Below are 27702 nucleotides of genomic sequence, written 5' to 3' on the forward strand. Positions count from 1 at the left end.
TGTTTTAATAACTTTGCTGATGAGATTGAGTTTAACAAACAGCCAAGAACTGGCCCATCCACATGTAAGATGTGCTTTTGGAGCAATCTGCTCATTCAGTGCTATTACTTTTCAGACTCTGCTTTTAGACTAGCCTTTGGAGATATGCCTTTTGGAGGGAACATTTTCATTCATTACTGACAGGTCTTTTTTTTTTTTTTTTCTTTTCCTTTTCCTAATATCCTATGTGACTGAGGAAGTTGCTCTAAGAACATTCCCTCAAGAATAGGTCAAAAGCATTTTGAGACATTCTAGTGCCATTTGAACAAATGCCCAGTCTTTAACAGTGACAACTTCTAAGGGCAATATTCATTTGGATGGATACTGGTAGTCTCATTGCTTTGTCATCACTCACCCATTCATTTATTTGTCCATTCTTGCTACACACATATTGAACACTGATTATATGCTGTTAAAAAAGATGACTAAAACTAGATCATGATCCTCGAGTTGCTTTGGTATATGTAGGGAAGGCAAAGAACCAGTAGCAAGACAGTGGGATGTGTGCTCTGATGTTGGTAAGAAGAGGTGCTGGCGAGCCCAGGAAGGGGACATCCAGCTTGATCTGTCTTTGGGGGAGTGGATCAGAGAATACACCCAGGGGAAGATGAAACTTCCTAGGCCAGTAATATCCAGGTGAAAGGTAAGTTCATTCCAGGCAAAGAGAACAACAAAGTGCAAAGGCCAGGAGGCAAGAGGCAAGAAGGTATATAATTGGGGGGAGGGGGCCAAGGAATGCACGTAGGGTCTGGTGGGGCAAATGTGTATACGGTAGTGAGAAGTAGGGATGTGGAAGGCTACAAACTGATGAGAGATGAGTTTACAGGTGTAAATGGGGAGGGAGGAAAGTAGATGAAACATTCATCTATTCATTCAACAGATGTACTAACTGCCTACTATGTGCTAGATGCTGGGGGTACACTGTGAACAAGATAGACAAGTTGGGGGAATTCCCTGGTGGTCCAGTGGTTAGGACTCTGTGCTTCCGCTGCACCAATGCAGAGGGCACATGTTAAATCCCTGGTTGGGGAACTAAGATCCCACAAGCCGTGCAGTGTGGCCAAGAAAAAAAAAAAAAAAACAGATAGACAAGGGGGTCTATGGTTTACTGTAGTGGTTCTCAAGCAAGGGATATTTGACAGCTTATAGACAAATTTTTGGTTGTCACAACTGCCAGTATGCTATTGACGTTTAGTGAGAAGAGGTCAGGGATGCCGCTAAGCATCCTAAAATGACAAGGACTGACCCCATGGCAAGGAATTATTCACCTCCAAATATTAACAGTGTCAAGTTTGGGAAACCCTGGTCTGGTAGGAGGAAAATAAAAAGCAGGAAACCAACAAATAAATAATTGGAAATTGTGTGACATTTACAAAGGGAACAAATGAGATCCTGGAATAGGAAATGATGGGGTGGGGTGGGCAGAGTGTGGGCAGAAGAATGCATGTTAGACAGGTATAAAAAGATCTCTGTGAGGAAGTGACGTTTAAGCTGAGAACAAAAGATGTGGAGGAACCCACGAGGGGGAGGAGTATCCCAAGCAGAAGAAACAACGTGAACAAAGGCTCTGAAGAGGGAATGTGACTGAGGGCTTGAGGAGATGGAGGTGCACAGTGGCATGAGACGGGGTGAGGGAGCAGGGCCCAAGAGCATGGCCTCTTCAGCCATGGTCAGGAGTTCAGATTTATTCAAGAATAGTGGGCAGAAATTTTGTATCCTGCAACCTTACCAAATTCATTGATTAGTTCTAGTAGTTTTCTGGTGGCATCTTTAAGATTATCTACGTATAGTATCATGTCATCTGCAAACAATGACAGTTTTACTTCTTCTTTTCCAATTTGCATTCCTTTATTTCTTTTTCTTCTCTGATTGTTGTGGCTAAGACTTCCAAAACTATATTGAATAAGAGTTGTGAGAGCGGACATCCTTGTCTTGTTCCTGATCTTAGAGGAAATGCTTTCAGCTTGTCACCATTGAGTATGATGCTTGCAGTGGGTTTGTCATATATGGCCTTTATTATGTTGAGGTAGGTTCCCTCTGTGCCCATTTTCTGTAGAGTTTTTATCATAAATGGGTGTTGAGTTTTGTCAAAAGGTTTTTCCGCATCTATTGAGGAAATACTCCCATGTACCATTGCAACAAAAGGAATAAAATACCTAGGAATAAACCTGCCTAAGGAGGTGAAAGACTTGCACTCAGAAATCTATAAAACACTGATGAAAGAAATCAAAGATGACACAAACAGATGGAGAAATATACCATGTTCTTGGATTGGAAGAATCAGTATTGTGAAAATGACTCTACTACACAAAGCAATCTACAGATTCAGTGCAATCCCTATCAAACTACCAATGGCATTTTGCACAGAATTAGAACAAAAAGTCTTACAGTTCGTATGGAAACACAAAAGACCCCTAATAGCCAAAGCAATCTTGAGAAAGAAAAACGGAGTTGGAGGAATCAGGCTCCCCAACCTCAAACTATACCACAAAGCTACAGTAATCAAGACAGTATGGTACTGGTACAAAAACAGAAATATAGATCAATGGTACAGGGTGGAATGCCCAGAGATAAACCCACGTACATATAGTCACCTAATTTACAACAAAGGAAGCAAGAACATACAATAGAGAAAAGACAGCCTCTTCAATAAGTGGTGCTGAGAAAACTGGACAGCTACATGTAAAAGAATGAAATTAGAACACTACCTAACACCATACACAAAAACAAACTCCAAATGGTTTAAAGACCTAAATTTAAGACCAGACACTATAAAACTCTTAGAGGAAAACATAGGAGAAACACTCTGACATAAACTACAGCAAGATCTTTTTTGACCCACCTCCTAGAGTAATGGAAATAAAAACAAAAATAAATAAATAGGACTTAATTAAACTTAAAAGCTTTTGCACAGCAAAGGAGACCATAAACAGGACAAAAAGACAACCCTCAGAATGGGAGAAAATATTTGCAAATGAAACAGCAGACAAAGGATTAATCTCCAAAATATAAAAACAGCCCATGGTGCTCAATATCAAAAAAATAAACAATCCAATTAAAAAATGGGTGGAAGACCTAAAAAGACATTTCTCCGAAGAAGATATACAGATTGCCAACAAACACATGAAAGGATGCTCAACATCACTAATCATTAGAGAAATGCAAATCAAAACTACAATGAGGTATCACCTCATGCTGGTCAGAAATGCCATTATCAGAAAATCTAGAAACAATAAATGCTGAAAAGGGTGTAGTGAAAAGGGAACCCTCCTGCACTGTTGGTGGGAATGTAAATTGATACAGCCACCTGGAAAACAGTATGGAGTTTCCTTAGAAAACTAAAAATAGAACTACCATACGACCCAGCAATCCCACTACTGGGCATATACCCTGAGAAAATCATAATTCCAAAAGAGACATGTACCACAGTGTTCATTGCAGCACTATTTACCATAGCCAGGACATGGAAGCAGCCTAAGTGTCCATCGACAGATGAATGGATAAAGAAGGTGTGGCGCATATATACAATGTAATATTACTCAGCCATAAAAAGAAATGAAACTGAGTTTTTTGTAGTGAGGTGGATGGACCTAGAGAGTGTCATACAGAGTGAAGTAAGTCAGAAAGAGAAAAAAAAATACTGTATGCTAACGCATATATATGGAATCTAAAAAAAATTAAATAAAAATGGTATTGATGAACCTAGTTTCAGGGCAGGAATAAAGATGTAGACATAGAGAACGAACTTGAGGACACAGGGTGGGAGGGGGAAGGAAGCTGGGGTGAAGTGAGAGTAGCATTGACATATATACACTACCGAATATAAAACAGTTAGCTCGTGGGAAGCAGCAGCATAGCACAGGGAGATCAGCTCGGTGCTTTGCGATGACTTAGAGGGGTAGGTTAGGGAGGATGGGAGGGAGGTTCAAGAGGGAGGGGATATGGGGACATATGTATATATATGGCTGAAACTAACACAGTATTGTGAAGTAATTATACTCCAGTAAAGATCTATTAAAAAGAAAAATAGTGAGCAGAGGACTTGAATAGGTAATTCTCCAAAGAAGACATACAAGGGGCCAACAGGTACATGAACAGATGCTCAACATCATTCACCATCAGGGACATGAAAATCAAAACCACAATGAGATGTCATTTCACACTTGTCAGTATAGCCATCATCAAAAAGGTAAGGAATTCCATGGTAGCTTAGTGGTTAGGCTTCTGGGCTTTCACTGCTGTGGCCTGATTTCAGTCCCTGGTTGGGGAACATCCTGCAAGTCCCATGGTGCGGCCAAAGAAAAAAAGATAAGAGATAAGTGTTGGTGAGGGTGTGGAGAAAAGAGAACACTTGTGCACCATTAGAGGGAATGTAAATTGGTGCAGCCACTATGGAAAACAGTATGAAGTTTCCTCAGAAAGTTAAAAAAATAAATCTACCATATGATCCAGCAGTCCTACTTCTGGGTATATATTGGAAGGAACTGGAGTCACTTTTTCAAAGAGATATCTGTAACTCCCGTGTTCATTGCAATGTTATTCACAATAGCCAAGATATGAAAACAACGTAAGTGTCAATCAGTGGATTAATGGATAAAGAAGATGTCACACACAGACACACACACACACACACATACACACACACACACAGAGGAATATTCGGCCATGAAAAAAGAAGGAAATCCTGCCTCTTGGGACAACATGAATGGACTTTGAGGGCATTCTGCTAAGTGAAATGAGACAGACAGAAAGACAAATACTGCATGTCTTCACTTATATACACAATCTTAAAAAGCTGAACTCATCAACATAGAGAAAAGGATGGTGGTTGCCAGGGGCTGGAGGGTGGGGGAAATGGGCAGATGCTGATCAAAGGATATAAACTTCCAGGTTTATAAGATGAATAAGTTCTACAGATCTAATGTACGGCGTGGTGACTATAATTAATAATACTGTACTAGACACCTGAAAGCTGTTAAATGACACACAAAAAGGTCATTATGTAAGCGGATAGAAGTGTTAGCTAACCTTATTGCAGTAATCATTTTGTAATATATATGTGTACCAAGTCATCACATTTGATACTCCTTAAACTTACATAGGTGATATGTTCATAATATCTCAATAAAGCTGGGAAAAAAATAGTGGAAAGCCACTGGAAGGTTTCTAGCGGAGGGGAGTCATGGCTCACTTTACATTTTAGAAAGAAAGTTCTCTCTGTGTGGAGGTTGGCTTATGAACCCAAGGAAGTGTTCCAAGCTGGGACCTGTCAGCGTAAAGACAACACTTAAAGCCATGAGAAATGGTTGAAATCACTGAGAGAAGAAGGAGGGACATAACAGTATGTCATGCTAAGGGGCTTACATTTTATCTTTAGGTCAACGCAGACCCATGGAAGGGTCTCATGCAGGGAGTGACGTGATCAGATAACCCTGCAGGTGAAGTGGGGAGCGTGGCTTGGAGAGCCTGGACAAAGGCTAGGCTTGAGTTCCAGGCTGTTGTAGGAACCCAGGCTCAGTGCAACTGGGACCTGAACTATGGCCACATCCATGCGAGGAAAAAGAGGAGGGACAGAAGTGGGAGCTAGAGGTGATAAAAAATGGTTGGCTGTGGGAAGTGCAGTGGGAGAATTTTCTGGCCTGGCCACCTGGGTGGTGGGCTGAGCTAGGGATCATGCCTTCTGGAACACAGATCTGCCTTCTATCACTTTCCACGGCTCCCCTGGGGAAAACCCGCTGGGGCCGGTGGTTTGTCAGGAGAATTGGACCCGGGTACCCCTGAGCCCACTTGTCCCATGCAGCCCCTTTTCTCCCTCCTCACTGTGGTTCTCAGGGGCCACCAGCACCTCTTTAAGAGCCTCTTTCTGTGATCGCGTCCCCACTGCGGGGAAACTCAGGCCCCAACCCTGTGTGTGTCTCTGCAGGGGCCCATGCCTGCTGGCATGCTGATCGAGCGCTCCTCGGACTTCGGCAAGACCTGGCAGGTGTACCAATACCTAGCTGCTGACTGCACGTCTGCCTTCCCCCGGGTCCGCCAGGGCCAGCCTCAGAGCTGGCAGGATGCTCGGTGCCAGCCTCTGCCCCAGAGGCCTAACGGGCGCCTGGATGGGGCCAAGGTAGGCAGAGGGGACCCTGAAAATGTAGGCACGGGGAAAGGTCTCTCCCATCCCATCGCTACATGGTCACCAGGCTTTGGAGAATCTATGAGAACCACCCCCTCCCCCAGGCAGTGAGCCTTGCTGTCTTTCCTGAGCTCCCCAATAATGATCCCTCTGGGCATGTCTTAGCTGCACATTCTCTTTGCTGCCCAGGAAGGATGTTTCAGAAACACACTGAGTGTATTACATAACTCAACCCCGTTCTCTCCTTGAATCCTCCCACCTGGGGTCAAATCCTTTCATTTCTTTCATTACTCCTCCCTCGCTCCCACCCTCGGGGGCTGTATTTTGTCTCCTTTCTCTGGCTGAGGCTCAGGGGAGCCCTCAGAGCTGCTCGGAGCGCTGCCTTTTCTGTAGGCAGTGCGTCTCTTTCCTTTCCTGCAATGACTCCTCCTTGGTTACTGCCGTATCTAGATCCACATAACCACATGCCCCAGACCACACGTCAGAACACGGGACTTTTCCCTGATTTGTGGAAGGTTGATGTGAAAACTCATCCTGGGATATGCAGCTGAAGTCACATTCAATGAGTGTTTTTTTTTAATCAAGTAAGAACAGCATAGTTGAAATTGGGGTTGCCTAGAGTGTGGTGGTCAGCATGTCCATGCATCCTTGGTTCTGGACCCCCTCATTCATCCTGGGTCTTTGGAAAATTAGTATCCCCTAAACCCTTATGTGTCTATTATATAGCTTACTTGTAACTTCTGACCCAAGGAAATCAGGAAATTCTTGGGATAGCTATATTTGCAACAGGAGAGGAGAGGTTGTACACACACACACACACACACACACACGCAAACTCATCTAAGGCCCAGTGATCATCTCCCTCCCCCAGAGTGATTGGCAGACCTCACATCCATGGTCATCTCAGGCTCCAGGTAAGAAAGACCTTAGTATGAGAAGGTCAGGGCATTGAATGGAAAGGAGGACCTCTGGGCTTGGGCCACAGTTCACCTCTTCCTCAGGTCTTCCATTTCCCCTCTCTCTGCAGGTCCAACTTAACCTTATGGACTTAGCCTCTGGGATCCCAGCAACTCAAAGTCAAAAAATTCAAGGTCAGTGTGGCTACTCCTCTAGCCTGTGGGACTGTGGATGGGGAACAAAACATGGTTGCAACCCAGATCATGGACATTTCCTTGTCTTTCCTACCTCTGTCAACATGGTTGGATTGAACACTTGCCCTGCTCAGCCCATAGGGGTATTGTGGTGGCCCCAGAGACTCAAAAGGCCTGAGCCAGGGTGGAGTGGGTCTTTTCTGTTGTGGGAAGGTTGAGGAAGATGGAATGGTGCGACCAGAATTCCTTTCCTTATCATCCTGCCCTAGGAGTCTCTATTTGCCTCTAACTTCCTGTTCTTTATTTTCCCATCTCTACCCTCTCCCTCCTTGTTGTTTGTCCCCCTCAGAGCTGGGGGAGATCACAAACTTGAGAGTCAACTTCACCAGGCTGGCCCCTGTGCCCCAGAGGGGCTATCACCCTCCCAGCGCCTACTATGCTGTTTCCCAGCTGCGCCTGCAGGGGAGCTGTTTCTGTCACGGCCATGCTGACCGCTGTGCCCCCAATTCCAGAGCCCCTGCCGGCCCCTCCACCACTGTGCAGGTGACAGCCCAGGGAGGGGGAAAGGAGAGGGGAGGGGCAAGACCCGGGCAGACTGACGTCTTTGGCTTCTATAAAGGAGGAAGGGCACTAAATTTAAGACTCGAGTACTTAATATTTTAGCAATGGTGAAAATGAGTCTAAATGATTATCATTTCAAAGGTCAGATTTTGCAGCACTTTTTTGGACCTGCTTTATGGTTTGAAATTATTTTTATTCAGTAACATAGAAGTATGTGTAAGTATAAACGTACATATAAGTAGAAATATAAGCATGGGTGTTTGTGGGGGAGCTTAAGGCATTGATTTTCAGCACTGGCTGCACATTGTAGTTTCCTGGGGAGCATAAAAACATCGCCCGGACCCACACCTTCATACACTGATTTTATTATTGTTATTTAAAGCCCCGGGTGATTCTCACATCCTGCCAGGGTGGTTCTGACATCCTGCCATAGAGCCACTGGTTTGGGGACTGTAAAGTCCCATGTAGAGGTGAGATATGGGGCAGGGTGAGAGAACAGAGTCTAACACAGATGCTAAGTCCACCCCAGAGCAGTTGAGTCAGATGCATCAGGCATGGAAGAGAGAAACTCCAGCTTAACAAGCAACCCAGGGGATTTTCTGTGAAACCAAACTTGAGAACCGTCAGTAGAGGAGAGAGAGCCTCGGACCAAGAAGCAGAGGGAGCTGTCATTTCACTTTTCTGCGGTTTCGGTTCTTCTATTAACAGATGGGACCATGATATTTGCCCCAGTGATAGAGGCGCACGATGAAATCATGTAAAGTGACCCTTGAGGTTTGCCCCAGTGATAGAGGCGCACGATGAAATCATGTAAAGTGACCTTTGAGGGAAATACAGGTGACATGAGCATCGGGCAGCTTTATCCTTTCCACTTCTGGGTCAGTGCTTGCCCCAGCCTACAGAAGAAGGCAGAGGGAGACCAGTGCCAGAGATGTGTCATCCATTAGGGTCCATAAACAAAAGACCGGAACACAGGCTGAGCAGGATTGCTGGCTTATGAGGATGTAGAGGAGGGCAACGGCCTGCCCAGCCCCGGTGGTTCTCAAATCTGGCTGCACCATGGAATCACCACTTTATAAAGTACCAATGCCTGGGCCTCGTCCCTGAGATTGGATTGAATCGGGCCTGGGCATTGGTATTTTTTAAAAAGCTCCCCAGATAATTCTGAAGTGCATCCAGAGTTGAAATCCATGGAATTAGAGAGAAAAGGCAAGCCTGGTGAAGGACATGCCATTCTAGCTGGCAGGATTTTGCTGGTGAATAGAGAGTGAGGGGACTTCTAGTCAGGAAAAAAAACATCAGTACAGGCCAAAAGGTGGGGAAAAGTAGGGCTTGTCCTGGGAGCAGCTAGTTCAGCTCAGCTGTGCTGTTAGGAGTGAGTAGGGGATGAGGATGGAGCAAACACAATACAAGTCCTAGATGCCAGCCTGCGGGTGGTGAGCTTAATATGGAAGACAATTAGCACGCAATGGCTATTCTATTTTTATACCTTAATGAGTCTAGTAACAATTCATCATTGCAGTCTCATTAGTCAAACAACTGCAGTCATAGATTGTTGGAATATAAATCTCCAGAGGGCCCACAAGCTTCTAGAATCACAGTTTACCAACAAGGTTGTCTAAGCCCTTTACAGGTGCTGCTTTGGACTGGGCAGCATGGGGATGGCCAAATGCAAGGGCTGAGCTTTTAAAAAACTAAATGGAGGAGCAGTGCAGGTGTGCACGCATGCACGCGCACACGCACGCATGCGCACACACACACACACACCACAAAAGCCGGCGTCTGGGAGTGTCATAGGAGCTGAGTGAAGGCTGGAGGAGCTGGGGTCTGAGCTGGACCCTGGGCACAGAGCGGAGAGGGCAAGTCCATCTCTGGGACGCTCCTGTGATAATTATTCATGGTAACCTATGGCCCCTCTCCTAGGTCCATGAGGTCTGCGCCTGCCAGCACAACACCGCCGGCCCCAACTGTGAACACTGTGCACCCTTCTACAACAACAGACCCTGGAAACCCGCAGATGACCAGGACCCCCATGAATGCCAAAGTATGAGCCTGGGATCACCCACCTCCCCTGCAGCAGCTGGTTGGGGTGCTGGCCCATGGGGGACACAAGGAGAATCTAGTCTTTATTATTTAAATCTAAACCTAATTGCATTCTGTAATTTAAGCTCTCCTTGTTCTTTGGGGAAGGAGAGGGTATTTGAGAAAGTATGTGAGTTGCATCTTCCCACCGCTCCTGGCCCTTCTCCTCAGCCAGGCCTGGAGGAACCACGATTTGGTCCATGCTTCTGATGCCACGTGCCTTTCGTGCTAACCACAGGTCCTCCTCTTTCTGGCCTATCCAGTGTAGGACATACGTGGTTCCCTGTTTCATTCTTTCTACTTCAGATGTGCCTCCAGAGTTGAAATCCATGGAATTAGATTCCTGGAGGCAGGGCCCTTCCCTGCATAAATGAGGGCGACAAAGATCCCCGGCCCAGAGAAGGGCAGTGACCCAGCAGGAGACCCAGCAGGTGGCAGTGGGGGAGGGTTGGCATGGGACCATTCCAAGGGCTCTCTCTTTGGCTCAACATGGGTGTTATTCTTGGGTTAGTCCCCACGCTGGGAGTCAAGAGGCCTGAGTTCTCTATTTCCCTTTCTTACTGGCTATATAACTTGAAATAAATTACAAAAGCCTCCCTGGGCCTCAGTTTCCCTGTTTCCCAGACCTGAGCATCTTGCAGAGTTGCTGGGGATGCCAGGGAGTTAGTGTGGAATGTGCTTTGTACATGGCAACGATGCTGGTCACATGTCAGCCCTAGTGATCTCCTTTTGCAGGGTGTGACTGCAACGGACACTCAGAGACATGTCACTTCGACCCAGCCGTGTTTGCCGCCAGCCAGGGGGCACATGGAGGTGTGTGTGACAACTGCCAGCACCACACTGAGGGCAAGAACTGTGAGCGGTGTCAGCTACACTATTTCCGGAACCGGCGTCCTGGTGCTCCCATTCAGGAGACCTGTATCCGTGAGTAGGGGCTCCAGGGACCCAAGGCATCATCTGTCTGTTAATCCCCATCTGTTCTGGGCTCAACAGAGCACATGTCCCTAAGGACATACAGGCCCTCAGGAAGCGTGAAGACTTGGTTGTGAGTCAGGACTTGTGGGCAATTGTTTTTAACTTAGCTGTGCCCTTCTAAGCAAGTCAGTGTGGTTTGCTCTTTATTTTTCTGCTTCCTCCAACATTAAGGACCCCTCCATGGCAGGGGTTATTCTTGTATCCTTGGGCCCTAGCACAACGACAGACAAATAACTGATGCTCCAGGAATGTTTATGAAATGAACACGTAAGTCACCCAGGAGTGACTTAACACATCACAAGGGCCAGTGAGTTCATATGGGAGAGAGCAAAGAGATAGAAGCACTCCGATCCGGGTGGGGTACATCAGGTAAGACTTTCTAGGTGAAGGAAGAGTCTTCATTTTGAAAGCCATGAAAGGGGCTTGGGTTTTGGGGTGGGAGAAAGTTGGTTCCCTTCCTGTTGATATTATCTATTTATGGAAAGAGTGAGAAAGTCTTGAGTTTGACTTCTGTTTCCAGCACTTGCTTGCTGTGTGACCTTTCATGTGTTCTTTGAACATCTCTGAGCCTCAGTTTCCTCATCTGTGCAATAGGGATAAGCATCCTCACCTCTCAGGGTTATCCTGAAGATTACATAAAGTGACAGGCAAGAGTGCCCAGCTCCGTGCTGGCCACAGAGTAGCAGTTCAGTAAATAATGCCAACCAAAACTTTTATAGTACTTAACATGTGCCAAGCACTGTTCCACCTGCTTTACACTTACTCACTGATTCCTCATAAGAAGCCTATGCATGTTGTATAATTACCCCCATTTTATAGGTGAGAAAACTGAGGCACAGAGGGATTAAATAACTCAAGTAAGGTGGTAAGGTTGTAAGTCAGGAAGTGGTGGAACAAGGATTTGAACCAGGAAGCCTGGCTTCTAGAATGTGCTCTCTGCTTTTCTTCTTTGTCCCTCCTGCCCTGGCTGCCTTTGTTTCTCAGCCTGTGAGTGTGATCCAGATGGGGCAGTGCCAGGAGCGCCCTGTGACCCAGTGACCGGGCAGTGTGTGTGCAAGGAGCAAGTGCAGGGGGAACGCTGTGACCTGTGCAAGCCGGGATTTACAGGACTCACCTATGCCAACCCGCAGGGCTGCCACCGTGAGTAAGAGGCCCAGCCTGCCGTGGCGTGGGGCAGGCGGCCTGGGGCCACCAGATCTGTGACTGGTCCTGCTCACTGAGCTGAGTGCCGGGTGCTTTGCCACTGGCTTCCAGCAGGTGACAGCACAGGCCTGAGGTGGAAGGTGGGACAGAGTCCTCCCGAGGGAGGGCAGGCAGGTGGCCAAGCAGCCAGGTGTGGGGACTGGTGGGAAAGTGCGGTGGCCTTATGAGTCAGCCAGGTTATCTGGAGGGAACGGCCCTGCCTCGTTCTTTTCCCAGGCTGTGCCCCTCCCTGATGCACGTCCTCTGGGGGTAAGATTTCGGTGGCCCGGCCCCCGAGCTCAGCAGCCCTCCCTCCCGTGCAGGCTGTGACTGCAGCGTCCTGGGTGCCCGGCGGGACATGCCGTGTGATGAGGAGAGTGGACGCTGCCTGTGTCTGCCCCACGTGGTGGGCCCCAAATGTGACCAGTGTGCTCGCTACCACTGGAAGCTGGCCAGTGGCCGGGGCTGCGAGCCATGTGCCTGCGACCTGCACAACTCCCTCAGCCCCCAGTGCAACGAGGTACATGGCGGGGTGGCCCATGGGCCCCTCAGCAAGGGAGGGCTCCCGCCCACCAGCCTCTGTCTCCCCTCCGCACTGCCCTTCTGGGTCTTTCCAAAGTCAGACTGGGCTGCCTCTGTCCATCTTCCCCTGGGGAGGCCACCAAATGTCCCTCCGTCCGTGGCTCTCAGCCTTTGGCAATGCCACATTCGCACACCTTCTGCAGGGCTCTCCTGGGCTTTGACTTCAGAGCTTGTGTCCTCGTGGGAGACCTTGCTTTGAGGTGCACTGGGGAGTTCTGCCCCCTGACCAGTCTCTCCCCGCACAGTTCACAGGGCAGTGCCCCTGTAAGGAAGGATTTGGTGGCCTGACCTGCAGCGCTGCAGCCATCCGCCAGTGTCCTGACAGGACCTACAGAGATGCAGCTGTGGGATGCCGAGGTGTGCTCACTGAGTGGGGACGCGCAGGACATGGGGGGTGTGTGCTCGGGTGGGCTTGTGGTGGGGACACGTGGGTCTGTGGTGTGGGAGGGCATCCCGTACTGGTCCACGCGGGGTGGGCCCTGGCAACCATAGGAGCGCTCGCTCCCCACTGCTGCCCCGGGGCTGACACCAGGCCGTCCCCATGTCCCTATGTGCGCATGACAGGAGGGCTGCTTTGCTTCCCACTTCCCTGAGAAACCATTTCCCAGAAGCCATCTGCAGGAAACGTCCTCCTCTCCCTCTTCATAGATGGAGAAAGTGAGTCCTGAGGGGGAGTCAGTTTGACAAGTAGTGACAAGGGCACGCAGACCCAGGTCTGTTCTCAGCTCTGTGACCTCAGGAGGAGTTGCTCCTCCTCTTCAGGCCTCAGCTTCCTCATCTGGGCAAGGGGCACATTGCCTCAGATGCTTCATCTGTGAGAATAGGAAAATAAGCGTGTTAACTCTGCCACAGGGTGTGTGGTGAGGGTCAGAAACGTTAGCGTGTGCCTGGTGAGTGAGGCTCAGAACAGTGCCTGGCACGTCGGAGGTGCTACGTAAGGGCTTGCTGTCATTACCATGATTTCATTCTGGCCTTGACAGTCTTACTCTAAGTGTGAAAGACCCTGAGGTCAGACCTCCTCTTCGGGCTTTCCCCACCAAACACCTGATCTTCCTGACCCCCCGGCCTCTGGCCATCATTTCTCCCACCTTAGCCTGTGACTGTGACTTCCGGGGAACGGAGGGACCAGGCTGCGACAAGGCCTCGGGCCACTGTCTCTGCCGCCCTGGCTCGACCGGGCCACGCTGTGACCAGTGCCAGCGAGGCTACTGTGACCGCTACCCGGTGTGTGTGGCCTGCCACCCCTGCTTCCAGACCTACGACGCCGGCCTCCGGGAGCGGGCCCTCCGCCTCAGCAGCCTCCGCAATGCCACCACCAGCCTGCGGCCCGGGCCGGGCCTGGAGGACCGCGGCCTGGTGTCCCGGATGCTGGACACAAAGAACAAGCTGGAGCAGATCCAAGCCATCCTCGGCGGCGCCTCGGTCACGGAGCAGGAGGTGGCCCAGGTGGCCAATGCCATCGTCTCCATCAGGTCATTCCCTCTCCCTGCCAAGCCACGTGGCAGAAGAACAACTCCACGTGGGTCCACATAGGGGCACACTGGTCCTTCCTTACATCGGTTACAGCCCTTTACCGTCTACCAAGGGTTCTCACAGACGCCTCTCTTTTCACTATCACGGCAGTCCTGGGAGGTTGGCGTGGGTGGGTGTTATTCCTTGCGTTTTGCGGATGAGGAAACAGGCACAGATAGGTGACATGATAGAGTCACGTGGCCACCGAGAGGCAGAGCGGGGCACCGGGAGCACAGGCACGAGCCCAAGTCCTGAGTTCTTTCATGTGCCCGGTGCCGCCCGTGGGAGAGTCAGCTCTGCATTAGTCAACCTTGTGGAGGGCATCTGAGAGGCAGGGCTCTAAAAATAACGTGCGTTTGCCTTTGGAATGGGAGCAGTCCCACCCACGGTCCCCTCCTACCAGCAGAGGTGCCTTCTCAGTGAGGTTTCGTTCTGAAGTTTTCATGAGTTTGCTTTCCCTGAGCACTTGCTGACTGTGAGGGCCTGAGCCATCTAGGTGTGCCATTGACCTTGGTCTCAGCACTGAGTAGGGAGTCCGCAGGCGGTTGGTGGGCTGGGTGTGCCGGCCTGGCGGGGCTTTGCAGAAGCGCTGAGCAAAGCCCAGCCATGGAGAATGCGAGGCTGGTGGAGGGAATGGTGGTGGGTGGAGCTGCAAAGGGCCTGGGAGGGAGGAACATCTGAAAGCTCAGCCGTGGTGGGTCAGGGCAGGTGACCCCCTTCAAGTGGAGACCACCAGTGGGCCGCAGCTACGGGAGCTCCGTGGGGAGGTGTGGGCTGCAGAAGAGAGACTCGGGAGCCTGGGGTACAGGTGGTGGCTGATGTCGGCCTGTAGGCAGCAGAGGAGGAGGAGGGGCTCAGGGGATGCTCCTCCTGGAAGCCGACGTGGGGAGCTGGCGGAAAGCCGGGACTGTTAGGGTCACACACGCCAAGGAGGGAGAGATTTTTATGGATCTGCCTGCATAGGGGTGGAGGGAGGTTGTGCTAGCTTTTGCCCAGCAGGATGCTCTCCAGCCTGCGGAGGCTGCCTTCTGTGGCTTTTGCTGACGGCGTCTCTTTTTCCTGACTCAGTAGCGATTTCTCCGAGGGGGTGGCTGGCTCTAGGGAGGAAGCCCTCCTCCTGTGTTTTAGTGGAAGCTTCTCTCCCACTTCAGGCAGACTCTCCAGGGCCTGCAGGTGGATCTGCCCCTAGAGCAGGAGGCCTTGTCCCTCCCGGGAGACCTGGAGAATCTGGACAGAAGCTTCAATCGCCTCCTCATTATGTATCAGAGCAAGAGGGAACAGTTTGAAAAAATAAGCAGTGCCGATCCTTCAGGTGAGGAGGGGTACACAGACACCATGCCGGGCCAGGCTTCATCTCCGTCTCCAGGCCTCCGGGTCCAGGGTCAGCTTGGTTCCCTCTCTTCTTCCCACAGGAGCCTTCCGGATGCTGACCGCGGCCCACCAGCGGTCATCCCAGGCTGCTCAGCAGGTCGCGGACAGTTCCCGCTGGCTGCTGCAGCTCAGGGACAGCCGGAGAGAGGCAGAGAGGCTGGAGCAGCAGCTGGGAGAGGCAGGAGGCGCCGGTGGCCCCCAGCTCGCGGCCCTAAGGCTGCAGATGGCTTCCTTGCCTGATCTGACACCCACCGCCAACAAGGTGACTCCTGTCATGGAGCCCCACTTCCAGAGGGCCCCCGCCCCAGTTTGTCACTCACCGACTGTTGCTCCACATTCCCCCCTGGGGCCATGTGGACCTCCCACACCCCCGCCCATCCCGACCCTTGACCCCACGTAGTGTGTTCAGCAGTTACCAAGGAAACAAGTTTCTGGTGCCCAAGTTGCCATGGAGATGTCTGGCTGCTTGTTTCCCAGGTGTGGGAGGGGAGTGATCACTGAGGAGGCTTGGGGACCCCCTCTGATGTCCCCATCTCTCCACAGCTCTGTGGGGGCCGCAGGGAGATGGCTTGCACCTCGGAAGCATGCCCTGGGGAGCTGTGTCCCCGAGACAACGGCACGGCCTGTGGCTCCCACTGCAGGGGTGCTCTCCCCAGGGCAGGCGGGGCCTTCCGGACGGCAGGGCAGGTGGCCGAGCAGCTGCGGGGCTTCAACACCCAGCTCCAGCAGACCCGGCAGATGGTAGGTGTGGCTGAGGTGGGGTGGAGGCCCGTGGTGGAGGAGGCAGAGAGGACAGAATCCCTGAGCAAGTCAGAGCTCCCATTTCGCAGCCAGGAGTCGAAAGCCCAGAGACGTTAGGTGACTCTCCCGTGGCCCTACAGCAAGTGAGAGATAGAGCTTGAGGCCAGCGTTTTCACATCATTTCTTCTGGGGCCAAACTGAGCTAGTTACGAAAGTTTCCTAGGGAGATCTTGGGTAGCAGGTGCCTCCAGAATCCTCGGGGGCTGCTGAGAGGCCCTCTGGGGGCTTTAATCATTGCTGACCCGTAGTGTGTGTCAGCAGATCAGGGCAGCCGAGGAAGACACCTTGCAGGTGCAGTCAGATGCTCAGAGCCTGGAGATGCAGGTGAGCACCAGCCGCTCCCAGATGGAGGAAGACGTCACACGCACGCGGCTCCTCATCCAGCAGGTCCGGGACTTCCTCTCAGGTGAGCTGGTCTTCACCTTTCCCTGGGCTGATGTTTTGACTCCTGCCTGTTCTCAGTGCCCCATTCCCTGTCCCTCATCCCATTTGTCAGTCAGCTACTTCCTTCCCTGGTCTCTATACCCCTGGACCAGCCCCCATCCCTCACCTGGATGGCTGCACGGCCTCTAGGTGACCCCCCACCTCCTTCCTGCTCCCTCCTAGCTCGTTCTCAGCAGAACAGTCTGAAACATCTTTGAAAAATGTGTAAGCGGGGTCACATCCCACTCATGCCTAAAATCCTTCACTGGCTTTCCCTTGTTCTTGGGATAAACTCTCAGCTCCTTACCATGGCCTCTGTTACCTCCTGGGTGTGGCCTGTATCCTCTCCACGTTGCTCACAAACTGTCTTTGAACAGGCCAGGCTCTTGCCAGCCTCGGAGGCTCTTGCTGTTCCTCTGCCTGGGATGCTCTCTCTAAGGCTGCTGATTCTGGCCCTCCAGGTCTGAGTTTAACTATCTCCCTCAGGGGGCCTTTTCTGACCACCCCATCTGGTCATCCCCCTCCCCCATATTCCCTCTGGAGTCTCACCTTCACTGCTGTACTCCGAGCCTGTGGTTGTTGAGCTCACCTGTCTACAAGTGTAATGTTTTTCTCCCCACTGGACTCTTAAACTCCAAGAGGGTGGGGATGGCTGTCTGTCTTATTCACTGTGTCCCTGGCACTTAGCATAAGTCCAGGCCCAGAAAAGCACCCTATGTTGACTGAATGAATAAATGAACCCGATCTCCTCCCTTGCCACCTGGGGAGTGGGAAGGTCCCTGGACAGGACTCAGGAAATCTGTGGGACTTTGGGCAAGTTGTTTTCCTCTCTGCCTCATCTTTCGCTTCTGCCAACGGGGATGATAGTATTTAAGTTTATTCCACGTGTCAAGCAACTGATGTAAAATGTGTTTTGAAAAATTAAAGATGCCTCAGGAATATGAACTGATATTATTAAATTTCTGGTCCCTGCCAGGGAATTTGCTTGGCTGGGAGCCCAGTTAACATGAGCTGACGGCCTGGTGTAATGACAGTCGTTCTTCCGGCTACTATTGCGGTGCCTTTGCTTCAAGAGGCCAGAGCCCCCTCCTGGGTGCAGGTGGCAGGTTGGAGAGAATCAGGGACAGGCCAGAGTTTGGGGATGGGACTCACAAATAAGGAAGACTTGCCCTGAGTGAAGCCGAGTAAGGCAGGCTAGGTGGCCCCCCATCCTGCATCAACCCCAGCTAGGGGGTGGTGGGATAGGAAGCCTGTCCTTGGGGTGCAGTGTGGGCTCCAATGAATGGGCAGGGAGTGGCCGGGCTGCGGGGTCCCTGCTGTCCCCTCAGTTATGCTTGTGTCTCAGGTTGAGTCCTTGGACAGGATGAGGGGCAGAGAGAAGGAGCAGGGCCTGAGAGAGGCCTGGCCCCTGGGAGGTACCTGGGACAATTCTTACAGTCTCCATGGCTGTGGATTCTAAGGTCCAGAGTCCTGCTGCAGGAAGCATGGGTACCAGCTGCTGTGGGCACGCAGGGTCACAGCGAGGGCGGGAGAGTGGAAGGCTGGTGGAGGAGGGAGGAGACACCATCTTTCTCAGGTCATCAAAGGAAGTGACAAAAATAATAGGTCAGGTTTACTGAGTTCTTACTAAGAGCCAGGCACTGTTCTAAGTGCTTCACATTATTTAATCCCGACTGCCTACCACTTTGCATGTGAGGACTCCAGATACAGGGAGGTTATGAAACCTGCCTAAAAGCATCCAGCTTGGAGGGAGTACGGGTAGTGTTCACCTCACTCCGGAGTCCACACTCTAGATTATTGCGTTATGAGAGGGACCACCTCCCAGCACCCCGCCACCCATCTTGCTTCTTTGCCTTCGCTAATGTTTGTCCTCTCCCTGCATTGTCTACCCTGCCCTGCCCCACCCCTCCCGACCTGGCTAATTCCTACACACCCTCTAAGGATCCCCTGGGTATCTCATTCTCCAGGAAGCTTTCCTGGACCTGTCAGACTGGGTTAGGTGCCCCTGTAACAGCCGTCCTAGCACCCTGAGCTTACCCCCGTCACTCAGGGTTGTGCTTCCTTGTCCCACTAGATTTCAAGCTCCATGAGGGCAAGGACCAAGTCCAATCTGACTTTGCAGTCTCAGCTCCCCACATCCTGCAGCTCGGAGCAGTGAATGTTTGCTGAGCCCACCCTGAGACTCAGAAGCCCATGAAATTGAGTGTAACTCAGACCAAGCCCATGGGTGCAGCTGAAGTGAAGCAGAACAAAGAAGGGCAGGTGCTAGGTGAGGGTGTGCTTGCCGGAAGAGGCTTTCTAGGGAAGGCACATATAAGCCGCGTTGAGAGTAGGACTCTGGGTTAGGTGAGAGGTTGGTTGTCTCTATGGGGAGGTCCTTGTGAAAGCTTGTAATTGCGGAAAAGCCCACTTCATTAAACTTAGCCACAACTATGCCTTGAGCTCCTGTGGTGTGCTACCCTGGCCCCCAAAGGACATAGCAATAAAGAGGCATGGTTTCCACCTTCCAGGAATGTCTTTCCACCTGGCATGGGGAGGAGACTGGGTCTAGGACCTGTGTAGCCAGCTGGTGAGGAAACTTTTGATTGCAGAGTAAGGCTGGGTGGGCCCCAGAGGAGTTAAGTCCCAGGGCAAACTATCTGGGTGGAGGGTTGGCCCCTTCCCTACTATGTCAGTACCAGTGGAATCTGTAAAAGTGACCATGGGGAGGAGATGCCATCTCTGTACTTCTGACCTTACTCTCTGACCCAGAGTTGGGTTGTGAAATTCCTGCTGAACTGATTGTTTCATATCATCCCTTGAGGTTGGGCATCGTGATTCCCATTTCACAGATCAGGAAACTGAGCTCAACGAAGCCAGTTGACTTGTCCCAGTTTGCTTGAATAGTAAAGAAGAGCCCTGAGACTGGAGCCCCTTCAATCATTCATTCAATGTACAAAGAGAGTGCCTCCAAGTGCCGTGCACTGTGCTAGGGGCTGGGCTATAGCTGTGGATGAAAGCCAGTCCCTGTCCTCACGTTGTTTACATTCTAGTGGGGAAATGACAGAAAACCCAATAAATGAGTTAAGTGTCCAGCACGTGGGTGGCGATACATGTTAGGGAGAAAGATAAAGCTGATGAGTAGGATAAGGAGTGTTGGCAGAGGGTAGAGGTTGCGATCCTAGATTGGGTGGCCTGGGCTGACCCCTCTCAGAAGGTGACATGTGAGCAAAGCCCAGGTAATCTTGATCTGCCTTTGCAAAAGCGATCACTCTGCCCCAGAGGAGGAGCACGTGGAAGGGTTCTTATTGCCAAGAAAGCAGTTCCAGTCCCTGGCTGGTCTCCCCACTTCAGGGCTGATTATATCTGTGCTCCAGGCATTGTTCAGTACCAGCTGCCTGGTACCACCTCCTTCTCCCCAGCCTGCAGCTTCCTGTGGTGCCACTTAGTTGCCACAGCTGTGCTGACAGCCATCCTCCCGCGGCAGCGAGCCCGGAAATTCTCAGAGCAGGGTGCCTGAGTGTGCCTGGGAGGGAGCGGCAGCTCCTTGGGCAGCCCGGGCAGAGATGGCATGGAGGTGCTGCCCACGGGTGCTGCTCAGCCTGGAGATGGCCTCTGATCTTTGGGGAGGTGGCTGAGCTCCCCCATTCCGTTGGATGGTTTGTCTTCCAGACCCTGACACTGACATAGCCACCATCCAGGAGGTCAGTGAGGCCGTGCTGGCCCTGTGGCTGCCCACAGACTCTGCCACAGTCCTGCGGAAGATGAATGAGATCCAGGCCATCGCAGCCAGGCTCCCCAACGTGGACCTGGTGCTTTCTCAGACCAAGCAGGACATCGCTCGGGCTCGCAGGCTCCAGGCTGAGGCTGAGCAGGCCAGGTGTGGCCCTGGGCCCTGAACTTCTCCCAGGATCGGGCTGGGGTTTTGCCCCCGAACTGTTGCTGGAAGCAAGAGAGGAATGTCTGCAAGTCAGAGGGGTGCCGAGGGCTGGGAGACAGGAGGAGGTGCTTACTGTGGTGGGGGATGGTGAAGTGATACACCGCATCCAGCTGAAACTTTACTCGGCACAGCCCCGTCTTCCTTATTGGAAACCGTCCCCAAAGGCTGCCTCAGACAACCTGCTTGGTGGGGTCCTGGGATGGAAAAGCTATTGAGTTAATACTTGGCTTCTTATCTTGGCTGGAAAGGATATTCTCTGGACTGGGGAGTGAGTTGGATCCCACATCTCTTCATTCACTGTGCACCCATTCCACCCCCCACCCTTCCATTCCCCCGGCCCCAGGAGCCGAGCCCACACAGTGGAGGGCCAGGTAGAGGATGTGCTGGGGAACCTGCGACAAGGCACGCTGGCACTGCAGGAGGCCCAGGACACCATGCAAGGCACCCGCCGCTCCCTTCAGCTTATCCAAGACAGGGTTGCTGAGGTAAGCATTATGGCTTCCTTCCCCCACTTGTGGGAATGAACATTCAGACTCAGGCACAAGGCCTAGAAGATGCCAGGAAGTGACCCGGGTGGAAACTGAGCTGGAGTCCTGAAGAAGGGAGCCTATGAGCCTTGAGCCTGGCTTCGAGCCTTTGGTTTTCTGCTCTCGTGGCTGCTGCAGGAGTGGGCGGGGGGTGGTCAGCTGAGTTGGAGAACGGGGAGGCCTGGATGCCGGGGGCAGATAGAGGATTGGGGTGGTGGTGATAGTGATGTCCTGCTTGTAGAGAGTTTTTGTGGCCTGATGAGTTGGAGGAGAGAAGAATGAAGGTCACTGCCTATGAGACCCACCCCAAACTCCAAGTCTCTTTTTCCACAAAGGTTCAGCAGGTGCTGGGGCCAGCGGAAAGACTGGTGACCGGCCTGATGGAGCAGCTGGGTGGCTTCCGAGCACGGATGGAGGAGCTCGGCCGCCAGGCCAGGCAGCAGCGGGCGCAGGCAGCCCAGGCCCAACAGCTGGCCGAGGAGGCCAGCAAGCAGGCACTGAGTGCCCAGGAGGTACCTAGAGGGCAGAGTTAGCCCAAGCAAGCATGGCCAGCGGGAGCAGGACAGGACTCTGTACACTTTATAAGACCATGGGTTCCAAAGCACTTTGAGTAACAGTTATTCTGAAATATCCAGCAGGGGCTTCAGGGTCAAGGCACACCTGGCCAGGCATCTGAATTCTCCCTCTGGCTGCCTTTGGTGGAGCTGGTTCAGGGATGCTGGAAACAGCTAGCCCAATCCCTCTCCTTTCACAGATGAAGTGGTGACTCTGTCCAGACCTAAAGCTCATCTACAAAGGAGGTCTCTTGACACCTGAGCCAGAGCTTGTCCCCTGTCATGGTTATCCAGCCCAGACAGAAACTCTTGACTTAGCCCAGCCTGAGCCCCATCACTGTCAGAATTAGATCAGAGAGAAGGTCGAAGAGCCAGTTTCAGTGTCTCCAGGGTACTGGTGGTCCTGGTACAATGGCCAAGCTGCCAAGCATACTATTAAGTGACAACTGTATACCTGGCCCTGCGCTGGCACTGCAGATGAAGGGAGGGAAATACAGAAGTTAAGGTATGGCTTGTGGCCCAGGGGCTTTTATAGGCAGAATCAACCCCTTGGGGATATCAGGAGGCACCTCATCTCTGTGTGCTGATTTGAGTTACATCAAGTCCTTTAGCCAAAGGTCTTTAGGACTTTGGATGATGATGATGATGTGGAGACTGTTCTTCCTTTTTCAGGGATTTGAGAGAATAAAGCAAAAATATGCTGAGTTGAAGGACCGGTTGGGTCGGAGCCCCATGCTGGGCAAGCAGGGCAGCCGGATCCTGAGCATCAAGATGGAGGCGGAGGAACTGTTTGGGGAAACCATGGAGATGATGGACAGGATGAAAGGTGAGGGAGTGGTCCAGGGGCTTGGACTTCAGGGCATCCCTGAAGGCTGCTCCCAACCCAGGGTTTCTGAGGCCTAATGTTTGGAGCTAGCAGTGCTCAGGCAGTGAGATCAATAGGGATTTCCTGAGCGCCTAGTAAGTACAAGGCATATAATGTGGCTTTGAGGCGTGTGGACATGTTCACAAAGACGAGGCCTGCCCTCAGGAGGCTCGCAATCCATTTTTCCTATTGGCCACCAGCTTCATGAAACTGTATTTAATAGCACAAGGAGGACTGTGATAAAAGCCCGAATAATAGGAGCTCTAGGGGCTCAGAGGATAAATAACGTCAGAGAGAAATGTTCAGGGAAGGTAATGTTCAAAAAAGATAAGATTTGAGGTGGGCCTGGGAGGATGTATAAGCCTGGAAGAGGCTGTGAGGAGGAACATCAAGACATGTTCTGAGGATGGAGGCGGGACCACGCAACTGGAGAGGAGGGTGGATGAGGAGAGAACAGGTGGGAGAGAAGTAGCATGGAGCCAGTGTGGCTGGTCCACGTGGCTGGCCCCGATGCCAGGAGGAGGTGGGTAGACTCAGCCCTGGAGGCAGTAGGTAACCATCCAAGGGTTTTGAATATGGCAAATCACAATGAAAGAGGCTTTCGGAAGGGTTCTGAGGTTCCTCAGAAAGGAGAACAGAGATTTCCAGGCTCAGTCTCTGAGATGTGATGATGGGGTCACTGCCCTGTGAAGGACAAAGCCAGAGCCTCTTTGAATTTTAGAGAAAGCTTTTGACAAAAATCTGTTTGGCTAGCTAGATGGACACTATGGAGAAGGGCGGGCTGGCAGGTGGACAGTGACTATGGCCGGCCACAACTGAAGCGGGAGGCGAGAGGAACTGACCTAGATGGAGGAGTCCAGGGCTGGGTCAGTGCACGCCCTGGCCCTGGCCATCAGTGTCTTGTATGAAGATAAAGAATTTGCTAATCAAATCTGAGGATGACTGGTAGTTAATACACTAGATAACAGAACCAGCGTTCTAAGGCAGTCTCAGAAGTCTAAAAGGATGGGCTGGAAACTAACAGGATAAAATTAAGTAAGGAGAAAAATTCTCTCTCACTCTGGCCTTGTTTGGACCTAAACTCACAAGTACTGCTCAGGTGAGGTCTGGCTTCTCAGTGGATAATGTAGCTAAACACTTTATAACCGGTTAGTGATAAACACGTATGAGTTGTTACTCACCCGAAAAAGACCCAAGAGTTTTGAGTAACTGTAAGCTTGATGTAAGTCAGAAGTGCCTTGCTCCTTCCAAAAGAGCTAATAAATGCAAAGCAGCCAAGATAAGCGGAGTAATGGCTCAAGGATGATATTAAAAATATTTAGTAACTGGTGTGTCCTGCACCTACCAGCCAGAAAGGCTCAGGTTGTAGCATTAAAGCAAGCATTTACCTGCTTGCAGGAGTTTACCTTTAATTGCAGGGTTATGGGCAGGAGCATGCTTAAGGAGCCTCTGGGGATGGGGGTCGGGGAACAGAACAGCAACTGTAAAAATTTCAGTATTTTATTAACCCATAGGTCCATGTGGGAACCCACTGGCTGAATGTCAGAATGTTAATAACCCTGTTACTCTCTGCTGATCTCCCAGGTGAGATCGAGTTCAGTGGAGGCTACTACACCTTCAAAAGGGACATTGACGAACCCACACACTTGAGAGGGAGGGTGGCCAGGGTTGGGAGGTAGGGAAGGCCTGGTGATTATATCAGATGAGGAGTGGATGAAGGAACTAGGGCTGTTTCATCTGGGGAAGATGGGGCCTCAGACATGTGAAGGACTGCCATGTGGGAAACAGAAAGAATAGATTCCTACACCCCAGGAGACAGACCTGGGCCAACTGGGTGGCAGCAAGATGTGCTCAGATTCTGGCTTAACGAAAAGACTTTTTAACAAGCAGAACTGTCTAAAGTTGGAGCCTTGGGAGACAGTGCCCCCTGGCCCTATTCCTGGAAAGTTCAGGCTGAGGCTGGGTACCAGCTCTCATGAATGTGGTACAGGGGGCTCCTGCCTAGGATGACAGGGGGGGACAGGCTGGACTCGATCACTTTAGAGTCCTTCATATCCTCCACACATAATCGGGTGGTGGTATGTGGAATGGACCAGAGGGGGAGGACTAGATTTATCTGGAGTGACATTTTTGGGGAGAGACAATGGGGAGGAATTCTGGCCACCCAGCTCTTTTGCCCTGGTGCCCACCTGAGGAATCATTGGTGGGATGGCAGCTGTCTGGGTCCAACATAGCGGGTGTCTAATCTTGGTGCCAATGGCCTCCCTCATCAGCTTGGGACAACTCTGCCTACAGCAGAGGAGAAGAGTAGAGGCAGAGGATCCTTGGGGTAAGGGCTTCCTGGGTCTGGCCCCTGCCATGTTTCTCTAAGAGTGGGATGGGGGTTGGAGAGGCCTGAGGCTGGAGAGAGCTGCCTTAGGGGCCAGACTCCCTCAAGGTGGAAGTGAGTTCTCCCACAGATGCTGTGTCCACGTGGGTGGGAGGAGAAGGAAGGGTTGGGAGTCTTCAGGTGTCTCACCAGCTCGTCTTCCTCCCCCTGCTGTTCCATCTTCCCTCAGACATGGAGTCGGAGCTGCTTCGGGGGAGCCAGGCCATCATGCTTCGCTCGGCGGACCTGGCGGGGCTGGAGAAGCACGTGGAGCAGATCCGGAACCACATCAACGGGCGCGTGCTCTACTACGCCACCTGCAGGTGATGTGCCAGCGTCCAGCCTGTGGCCCTGCTCACCTGCCCTCTTTGCTTCTGGGGGCCAGACTGGCTTGGAATACTTTCCAGCTGCAGGAAAATTTTATGCGGCCTAAAGTACAGCCTGGACCACCCTGGTGTGCAGTTGTTAGGATTACTCTGGGCTGAAGCTGAGCCTGGGCTGAGGGGACAACTACCGTTGAGGGACAGAGATGGTGGGTGCGGGCCACATCATTGTAACCGGGAGCTCTCAAGTGGAGGGCGCTTGGCTGGGCAGTGTCCTTGCCCTTCATTCTCCGTTGAGGCTGAATCCCGGACCAACACAGAAACATAACTAAAAATGATGTACAAGTGGAAAGCCCAATAAAAATCTATAGAAAGGGGCCTGGAGTTTCAAAGAGGGGAAATGGTCTGTCTCCCTGTGAAGTAAACATTTCTCATTTGTTTCTGTCTCCCATCTGGGGTTCCTGGGTGATCCTCTGCTCAAGCCCAAGGCCTGGTGGTGTGTGAAGAATAGGCTGCCCCCACTCTGCTCAGTCTAGCGACTTATCACCCAGACTTAGGGAGGCGGGACCCCTTTGCTCCAGGAACTGATGGAGTCTATACTTGAGAGACCAGAGGAGGCGTTTTCACCTCTGAACAACTATACAGTTTCTCGTTTACAGAAGAAAATGTAGAAATCCAGAGATGGGAAGCAAGCTGTTCAAAATCACACAGCTCCTAGAGGCAGAACTAAGACCAGACTCTGTGTCTCTAGAGATATCAAAAAGAAGCTGTAAATGGATGTGTGTGTGTGTGTGTGTGTGTGTGAATGTGTGTGCTGAAAATATGGAAATGGCACGAACGTTTGTGTGCTAACTGTGGCCCGGACACTGTGCTAGCATTTTATCTACATGAATTTCTTGGTCTTTATTGATCGGAGTGATTATTTATTGAGTTCTATGCTAGATACATCATCTGCATTATCTCATGATGTAGGTGGCACTGTTGTCCCCAAGTGAGGAAACCAAGGCACAGAAGGTTCAGTGACTCCCCGTAGGTCACAGATGTGGCAGGCAGGGCAGAGCTAGGCCTCAAACCCAAGTTCATCTATTACAGGCATTAGGAGGATGGCTGCTCGGGCTGGACTGTCTGGGTTCCGGTGGCACCTCCCCCAAGGGGTTGTTCTGAGAAGGAAATGAGTTGATGCGTGTAGCTCATGTCACTAGGTGCCTGGCCCACTGTGTGTCCCCCGACCACTCCTACCGTCGCGAGGTCCTACCTGACCTCAAGCTCTCCATGCATTTTCCACTCCAGAAGGCCCAGAAGCCCCTGAGCTGCTTCTGACTTAGAGAAGAACCAAAAGAAGCCTCATAGAAAAAAATATGTTCATTTTATTCAGCACAACACAGAGCCTGAAGCTGGAGGGAGCGGGAGACCAGAAAACTGGGAAGGGACAAGAACAATGTGCCTGATTTTCAGGGAGAGAGAGGGGAGCAGCGCCAGGATTTGAATTACTGGCGGAAAGAACAGTCAACTTCCAACTCTTACTTAATTGAGTGTGTGTGTAGAGGGCATCCGGCCAGGATAATAATTCCTTACGGTACCTTGCCTTGGGTTTCTTTCTCTTTCATCTTGGAGGGTGTGGTCCTGCTTTTGGATGGGGGCAGGGAGGGAGGTGGATCAGAGGAGTGCTGGGTGTAGGCTGGCCGGGTTTGGAGCTAATCCTTGAGTTAGGATTTGAACTTGGAGAGCTCACAAGCAGACCACGAAGCTGCCTGTCATTCATGCAGATGCGCAGGCCACTCCATTAACGAATCCATTCTAGGCTACGAGGACGGAGGCTGGAGAGGCAAGATCCAGTGTGTGCTGAGCGGGGAGTCTGGGTAGAGGCTCCACATGGCTTTGCTCGGAGATGGTGACGCAGCTGGGCCAGCCCATTAAGCTTTTCACAACAAACGACACAGACCTGGGTGAGAGCTATCTACGGACACTGTGCAGAACCACGGCACGTAGGGTTGGGGGCACGGAGCAGGCAGGCCAGGGAGACCTGGAAGCCTCGGATGCCGCTCCTCCCACCCACAGTTTCGGTGAGGCCTCCACGCTTGGGGACTCACTCCTGGGCCTTCTGGGAGGGTCTGTCCCAGGTGGCAGCTGTCTGCTGCTCCTGATCAGGCCTTGCTCGGCTTGCTCTCCCTTCTTCCCACTGCAGCGTAGACTCCAGGTTTGGAAAGGCAGAGAAGAGGTGAATAGCTATCTCTCCTGCAGAAGAAGGGGGTTCAGGGTTGGGGGGTGCTGTCGCCTCTGGTACCCCTCGGACCCCATCACTGAGACTCTGTGACTGCGATTTCCCCCTGAGCCCACGGCCCTGGCCCTCTTCCCTCTAGTTCCCTCACCTGAAAATTGTAGTGACACAGACACAGGCCCCAGGGA

General features: G+C 51.6%; 1 protein-coding gene across 1 annotated transcript in view; it reads left to right on the plus strand.

Annotated features, from left to right (window-relative positions):
• The window catches only part of LAMB3 (laminin subunit beta 3), a 39386-nt gene extending 14086 nt beyond the window's left edge, over positions 1–25300 (plus strand). The window contains exons 5-22 of the mRNA XM_060088413.1: positions 5963–6154; positions 7188–7251; positions 7601–7794; positions 9736–9856; positions 10630–10818; positions 11854–12009; positions 12375–12571; positions 12879–12990; positions 13727–14105; positions 15297–15457; positions 15558–15778; positions 16060–16257; positions 16579–16723; positions 20392–20599; positions 21003–21144; positions 21522–21698; positions 22413–22566; positions 25164–25300. Of these exons, the coding sequence (XP_059944396.1) occupies positions 5963–6154; positions 7188–7251; positions 7601–7794; positions 9736–9856; positions 10630–10818; positions 11854–12009; positions 12375–12571; positions 12879–12990; positions 13727–14105; positions 15297–15457; positions 15558–15778; positions 16060–16257; positions 16579–16723; positions 20392–20599; positions 21003–21144; positions 21522–21698; positions 22413–22566; positions 25164–25300 (3147 nt within the window). The remainder of the gene's footprint in view (positions 1–5962; positions 6155–7187; positions 7252–7600; positions 7795–9735; positions 9857–10629; positions 10819–11853; positions 12010–12374; positions 12572–12878; positions 12991–13726; positions 14106–15296; positions 15458–15557; positions 15779–16059; positions 16258–16578; positions 16724–20391; positions 20600–21002; positions 21145–21521; positions 21699–22412; positions 22567–25163) is intronic.
• Positions 25301–27702: the final 2402 nt, after the last annotated feature.

Source organism: Mesoplodon densirostris, chromosome 2 (assembly GCF_025265405.1).
Source record: "Mesoplodon densirostris isolate mMesDen1 chromosome 2, mMesDen1 primary haplotype, whole genome shotgun sequence".
Classification (NCBI taxonomy): Eukaryota; Metazoa; Chordata; class Mammalia; order Artiodactyla; family Ziphiidae; genus Mesoplodon; species Mesoplodon densirostris.